Source organism: Homarus americanus, unplaced genomic scaffold (genome assembly GCF_018991925.1).
Source record: "Homarus americanus isolate GMGI-L3 unplaced genomic scaffold, GMGI_Hamer_2.0 scaffold15925, whole genome shotgun sequence".
Lineage (NCBI taxonomy): Eukaryota > Metazoa > Arthropoda > Malacostraca > Decapoda > Nephropidae > Homarus > Homarus americanus.
Genome location: NW_024751067.1, coordinates 5,571 through 11,950, shown reverse-complemented (window position 1 = coordinate 11,950; position 6,380 = coordinate 5,571). Strand labels below are relative to the sequence as shown.

The window sequence follows — 6,380 nt, the reverse complement described above, 5'->3', positions numbered from 1 at the left end:
CCACGGATCTTCCCAGGAACGGCAGAGCCTCCAGGGACCCTCCCAGGAGTGGAGGCAACCTGAGGGGGCCCTTTCAGCGCGGCGACGCCCCCAGGAGTACTTCCAGAGGGTGGTGGTGCCTCCAGAGACCCAACCAGGGATAGTGGCTCCCCCAGGGACACTCCCAGTGACAGCAGTACCCCCAGGGAAATCCTAGGGACCCTCCTAGGAGCGGTGTCGCCGACAGGGCCCCTTCCAGGTACCCTAACTTGGGTTGCCAAGGGCCCTCTGGCATTGTTGGTTTGTTGTGTCATATATATTACATACTTCCAGCAGTCCCTTACTGAACTATGATTGGTGGTCTATTCCTTCAACCCACCAAATTACAGCCAATAGGAGAAGAGAGCAGCCTGTCAGCACAACACCACAACTTATGTTTTCCTGTTGGATATTATTCTCCGATACCTTATTCAGAGTGCGATGATACTGGAAATGTGATGGGCGGTGTATATTTATTTAACGTTGCATCTCCCAGAGATCCAAATAACACAAAAACTACTGCACCCAGGGGCCCGACAGGTCTGGTACTCCCAGAACTTTCCTAGGGTTGGCGGCGCTTCCAGGGGCCATTCCTGTGAAGGCGGCGTCTCCAAGGACCCTCTCAGGGGTGGCGACGTCCCAAGGGATTCCGCCAGTTAAAGTGGCGCCCCTAGGGACCTTTCCAGAGACCGTCCTAGATGCGGTAGGGCCCCAGGGGTTCTCTGAGGGGCGACGCGCCACCTGGGACCGTTGCAAAGATTGCCCCAAGGCGGTAGCGCCTCCAGGGGCCCTCTCAGTGGCAGCAACGTCCCTTGGGGCACTCCCAGAGGTGATGGCGTCCCAAGGGGTCCTCCCGGGAGAGTTGGCGCCCCTATGGTTACTCCCAGGGACAGCAGCGCCCCCGGGGACTCTCGCAGGGATTCTCTCAGGGGCGGCAGCGCCCCCACGGATCTTCCCAGGAACGGCAGAGACTCCAGGGACCCTCCCAGGAGTGGAGGCAACCTGAGGGGGCCCTTTCAGCGCGGCGACGCCCCCAGGGGTACTTCCAGAGGGTGGTGGTGCCTCCAGAGACCCAACCAGGGTTAGTGGCTCCCCCAGGGACACTCCCAGCAACAGCAATGCCCCCAGGGAAATCCCAGGGACCCTCCTAGGAGCGGTGTCGCCGCCAGGGCCCCTTCCAGGGACCCTAACTTGGGTTGCCAAGGGCCCTCTGGCATTGTTGGTTTGTTGTGTCATATATATTACATACTTCTAGCAGTCCCTTACTGAACTATGATTGGTGGTCTATTCCTTCAACCCACCAAATTACAGCCAATAGGAGAAGAGAGCAGCCTGTCAGCAAAACACCACAACTTATGTTTTCCTGTTGGATATTATTCTCCAATACCTTATTCAGAGTGCGATGATACTGGAAATGAGATGGGCGGTGTATATTTATTTAACGTTGCATCTCCCAGAGTTCTATATAGCGCAAAAACTACTGCACCCACGGGCCCGACAGGTCTGGTGCTCCCAGAAATTTCCTAGGGTTGGCGGCGCTTCCAGGGGCCATTTCAGTTAAGGCAACGCCCACAGGGACCGTCTCAGCGGCCGTGGAGCCCCCAGCGACTTCCCCAAGGGTGTCGGCGCACCCAGGTACCTTTCCTGTGACGGAGGCGTATCCAGGCGCCCTGTCAGGGGTGGCGACGCCCCAAGGGATTTTGCCAGTAAAAGCGGCGCCCCTAGGGACCTATCCAGAGACCGTCCTAGGGGCGGTAGGGCCCCAGGGGTTCTCTTAGGAGCGATGGCGCCACCAGGGACCTTTGCAAACATTGCCCCAGGGCGGTAGCGCCCCCAGGGGCCCTCTCAGTGGCAGCGACGCCCCCTGAGGCACTCCCAGAGCGATGGCGTCCCAAGGGGTCCTCCCAGGAGAGTTGGCGCCCCTATGGTTACTCCCAGGGACAGCGGCGCCCCAGGGGACTCTCGCAGGGATTCTCTCAGGGGCGGCAGCGCCCATACGGATCTTCCCAGGAACGGCAGAGCCTCCAAGGCCCCTCCCAGGAGCGGAGGCAACCCGAGGAATCCTCTCAGGGCGGCGACGCCCCCAGGAGTACTCCCAGGGGTGGTGGTGCCTCCAGAGGCCCAACCAGGGATAGTGGCTCCCCCAGGGTCACTCCCAGTGACAACGGTACCCCCAGGGAAATCTCAGGGACCCTCCCAGGAGCGGTGGCAAGCCAGGGACCCTCCTAGGAGCGGTGGCGCGGCCAGGGACCCTCCTAGGAGCGGTGGCGCGGCCAGGGACCCTCCTAGGAGCGGTGGCACGGCCAGGGACCCTCCTGGGCGGTGGCTGTGCTGACCGGGGACTCTGGGCGGTGGCAAGCCAGGGACCCTCCTAGGAGCGGTGGCGCGGCCAGGGACCCTCCTAGGAGCGGTGGCGCGGCCAGGGACCCTCCTAGGAGCGGTGGCACGGCCAGGGACCCTCCTAGGAGCGGTGGCACGGCCAGAGACCCTCCTAGGAGCGGTGGCGCGGCCAGGGACCTCCTAGGAGTGGTGGCGCGGCCAGGGACCTCTAGGAGCGGTGGCGCGGCAAGGACCCTCCTAGGAGCGGTGGCACGGCCAGGGACCCTCCTAGGGCGGTGGCGCGGCCAGGGACCCTCCTAGGAGCGGTGGCACGGCCAGGGACCCTCTAGGTGGTGGCGCGGCCAGGGACCCTCTTAGGGCGGTGGCGCGGCCAGGACCCTCCAGGAGCGGTGGCGCGGCCAGGGACCCTCTAGGAGCGGTGGCGCGGCCAGGGACCCTCCCAGGGCAGTGGCGCGGCCAGGACCCTCATAGGGGCGGTGGCGCGGCCAGGACCCCTCCTAGGAGTGGTGGCGCGGCCAGGGACCATCCTAGGAGCAGTGGCGCGGCCAGGGACCCTCCTAGGAGCGGTGGCGCGGCAGGACCCTCCTAGGAGCGGTGGCACGGCCAGGGACCCTCCTGGGACCGGTGGCACGGCCAGGGACCCTCCTAGGGCGGTGGCGCGGCCAGGGACCCTCATAGGGCGGTGGCGCGGCCAGGACCCTCCGGAGCGGTGGCACGGCCAGGACCTCCTAGGAGCGGTGGCACGGCCGGGACCCTGCTAGGAGGTGGCGCGGCCGGGACCCTCATAGGGCGGTGGCGCGGCCAGGGACCCTCCTAGGGCGGTGGCACGGCCAGGGACCTCCCTTAGGGCGGTGGCGCCCGGGACCCTCATAGGAGCGGTGGCGCTGCCAGGACCCTCCTAGGGCAGTGGCGGCCAGAGACCCTCTAGGAGCGGTGGCGCGGCCAGGGACCCTCTAGGGTGGTGGCGCGGCAGGGACCCTCATAGGAGCGGTGGCGCGGCCAAGGACCCTCCTAGGAGCGGTGGCACGGCCACGGACCCTCCTAGGGCGGTGGCGCGGCCAGGGACCCTCTAGGGCGGTGGCACGGCCAGGGACCCTCCTAGGTGGTGGCGCGGCCAGGGACCCTCATAGGAGCGGTGGCGCGGCCAGGGGACCCTCTAGGGCGGTGGCGCGGCCAGGGACCCTCCTAGGAGCGGTGGCGCGGCCAGGGAACCTCCTAGGGCGGTGGCGCGGCCAGGGACCCTCATAGGAGCGGTGGCGCGGCCAGGACCCTCTAGGGGTGGTGGCGCGGCCAGGGACCCTCCTAGGGCGGTGGCGCGGCCAGGGACCCTCCTAGGAGCGGTGGCGCGGCCAGGACCTCCTAGGAGCGGTGGCACGACCGGGACCCTCCTAGGAGCGGTGGGCACGGCCAGGGACCTCCTAGGGCGGTGGCGCGGCCGGGACCCTCATAGGGCGGTGGCGCGGCAAGGACCCTCCTAGGAGCGGTGGCACGGCCAGGGACCTCTAGGAGCGGTGGCACGGCAGGGACCCTCTAGGAGTGGTGGCAGGCCAGGGACCTCTAGGAGCGGTGGCACGGCAGGGACCCTCCTAGGAGCGGTGGCAGGCCGGGGACCCTCCTAGGAGCGGTGGCACGGCCAGGGACCTCCTAGGGCGGTGGCACAGCCAGGGACCTCCTAGGGTGGTGGCGGCCAGGGACCTCCTAGGGCGGTAGCGCGGCCAGGGACCTCCTAGGGCGGTGGCGCGGCCAGGGACCTCCTAGGAGCGGTGGCGCGGCCGGGACCCTCCTGGGGCGGTGGCGCGGCCAGGGACCTCATAGGAGCGGTCGCGCGGCCGAGGACCCTCTAGGAGCGGTGGCACGGCCAGGGACCCTCCAGGGCGGTGGCACGGCCAGGGACCTCCTAGGAACGGTGGCGCGGCCGGGGACCCTCCTAGGAGTGGTGGCACGGCCGGGGACCCTCGAGGAGCGGTGGCGCGGCCAGGGACCCTCCTAGGGGAGCGGGCGCTGCCAGGGGACCTCCCAGGAGCGGTGGCGCGGTCAGGGACCTCCTAGGAGCGGTGGCACGGCCAGGGACCCTCCTAGGAGTGGTGGCGCGGCCAGGGACCCTCCTAGGGCGGTGGCGCGGTCAGGGACACTCCTAGGGCGGTGGCACGGCCAGGGACCCTCCTAGGGCGGTGGCGCGGCCAGGGACCCTCCTAGAGGTGGCGCGGTCAGGGACCCTCTAGGAGCGGTGGCACGGCCAGGGACCCTCCAGGAGCGGTGGCGCGGCCAGGGACCCTCCTAGGGCGGTGGCGCGGCCGGGGACCCTCCTAGGAGCGGTGGCGCGGCCAGGGACCCTCCTAGGAGCGGTGGCGCGGCCAGGGACCCTCCCTGGGGCAGTGGCACGGCCAGGGACCCTCCTAGAGGTGGTGGCACGGCCAGGGACCCTCATAGGGCGGTGGCGCGGCCGGGACCCTCCTAGGAGGCGGTGGCACGGCCAGGGACCCTCCTAGGGCGGTGGCGCGGCGGGGACCCTCCTAGGGCGGTGGCGCGGCCAGGAACCTCCTAGGGCGGTGGCACGGCCAGGGACCCTCCTGGGAGTGGTGGCACGGCCGGGACCCTCCTAGGAGTGGTGGCGCGGCCAGGGACCTCCCAGAGGGCGGTGGCGCGGCCAGGACCCTCCTAGGAGCGGTGGCACGGCAGGGACCTCAGATGCGGTGGCACGGCCAGGGACCCTCCGGTGGTGGCACGGCCAGGAACCCTCTAGGGTGGTGGCGCGGCCAGGGACCCTCCTAGGAGCGGTGGCGCGGCCGGGACCCTCCTAGGAGCGGTGGCACGGCCAGGGACCCTCCTAGGAGTGGTGGCACGGCCAGGGACCCTCCTAGGAGTGGTGGCACGGCCAGGGGACCTCCTAGGGTGGTGGCACGGCCAGGGACCTCCTAGGGCGGTGGCACGGCCAGGGACCCTCCTAGGGTGGGTGGCACTGACAGGGACCCTCCTAGGGCGGTGGCACGGCCAGGGGACCCTCCTAGGAGGTGGCACGGCCAGGGACCTCCAGGGGCGGTGGCACGCCAGGGACCCTCCTGGGGTGGTGGCACGGCCAGGGACCCTCCTAGGAGTGGTGGCGCGGCCAGGGACCCTCCTAGGAGCGGTGGCGCGGCCAGGGACCCTCCTAGGAGCGGTGGCGGCAGGGACCCTCCCTAGGGTGGTGGCACGGCCAGGGACCCCCCTAGGGCGGTGGCACGGCCAGGGACCCTCTAGGAGCGGTGGCACGGCCAGGGACCCTCCTGAGGTGGTGCGGCCAGGGACCCTCCTGGGGCGGTGGCGCGGTCAGGGACCCTCTAGGGCGGTGGCACGGCCAGGGACCTCTAGAGGGCGGTGGCACGGCCAGGGACCCTCCTAGGGTGGTGGCACGGCCAGGGACCTCTAGGAGCGGTGGCGCGGCCAGGGACACTCCTAGGAGCAGTGGCACGGCCAGGGACCTCAGGGCGGTGGCACGGCCAGGGACCCTCCTAGAGGTGGTGGCGCGGCCAGGGACCCTCTAGGGCGGTGGCGGCAGGGACCTCTAGGAGCGGTGGCGCGGCAGGACCCTCTAGAGGCGGTGGCGCGGCCAGGGACCCCTCCTAGGAGCGGTGGCGCGGCAGGGACCCTCCTAGGAGCGGTGGCGCGGCCAGGGACCCTCCTAGGAGCGGTGGCGCGGCCAGGGACCCTCCTAGGAGCGGTGGCACGGCCAGGGACCCTCCCTGGGCGGTGGCACGGCAGGGACCCTCCTAGGAGTGGTGGCGGCCAGGGCCCTCTAGGAGCGGTGGCGCGGCCGGGACCCCCCTAGAGGCGGTGGCACGGCCGGGACCCTCCTAGGGCGGTGGCACGGCCAGGGGACCTCCTAGGGTGGTGGCGCGGCCGGGACCCTCCTAGAGGCGGTGGCACGTCCAGGGACCCTCTAGGAGCGGTGGCGCGGCCAGGGACCCTCTAGGAGCGGTGGCGCGGCCAGGGACCCTCTAGGAGCGTGGCGCGGCCAGGGACCCTCCTAGGGCGGTGGCGCGGCA

At 69.7% G+C, this 6,380-nt stretch overlaps 3 protein-coding genes across 3 annotated transcripts; 2 read left to right on the top strand and 1 right to left on the bottom strand.

Moving 5' to 3' along the window:
* Positions 1-1,942: 1,942 nt before the first annotated feature.
* On the top strand, positions 1,943-2,353 carry LOC121854535 (basic salivary proline-rich protein 2-like). Its single transcript, XM_042349208.1, has one exon. It carries the CDS (start codon positions 1,943-1,945, stop codon positions 2,351-2,353), a length of 411 nt encoding a protein of 136 aa, XP_042205142.1.
* A 1,161-nt stretch (positions 2,354-3,514) lies between these two features.
* On the bottom strand, positions 3,515-4,786 carry LOC121854534 (skin secretory protein xP2-like). Its single transcript, XM_042349207.1, has 3 exons — positions 4,593-4,786; positions 4,138-4,359; positions 3,515-3,746 (listed from the first exon to the last, which is right to left on the bottom strand). The coding sequence occupies exons 1-3, from the start codon at positions 4,784-4,786 to the stop codon at positions 3,515-3,517; spliced, it is 648 nt and encodes a 215-aa protein (XP_042205141.1).
* Positions 4,787-5,046: 260 nt separating this feature from the next.
* On the top strand, positions 5,047-6,163 carry LOC121854533 (translation initiation factor IF-2-like). The gene is made up of 2 exons (XM_042349205.1): positions 5,047-5,085; positions 5,795-6,163. The coding sequence occupies exons 1-2, from the start codon at positions 5,047-5,049 to the stop codon at positions 6,161-6,163; spliced, it is 408 nt and encodes a 135-aa protein (XP_042205139.1).
* Positions 6,164-6,380: the final 217 nt, after the last annotated feature.

Excerpts from the sequence above, each read along its gene's own strand:
- LOC121854533 (XM_042349205.1), top strand. The coding sequence starts at position 5,047 with ATGCGGTGGCACGGCCAGGGACCCTCCGGTGGTGGCACG. Across the intron at positions 5,086-5,794 it reads GACCCTCCGGTGGTGGCACG|GAGCAGTGGCACGGCCAGGG; the intron begins GCCAGGAACCCT and ends GGACACTCCTAG.
- LOC121854534 (XM_042349207.1), bottom strand. The coding sequence starts at position 4,786 with ATGAGGGTCCCTGGCCGTGCCACCACCTCTAGGAGGGTCCCTGGCCGT. Across the intron at positions 4,360-4,592 it reads CTCCTGGAGGGTCCCTGGCC|CGCCCGCTCCCCTAGGAGGG; the intron begins GTGCCACCGCTC and ends GTCCCCTGGCAG. Across the intron at positions 3,747-4,137 it reads CGCGCCACCGCCCCAGGAGG|GAGGGTCCCGGTCGTGCCAC; the intron begins GTCCCGGCCGCG and ends CACCGCTCCTAG.
- LOC121854535 (XM_042349208.1), top strand. The coding sequence starts at position 1,943 with ATGGTTACTCCCAGGGACAGCGGCGCCCCAGGGGACTCTCGCAGGGAT.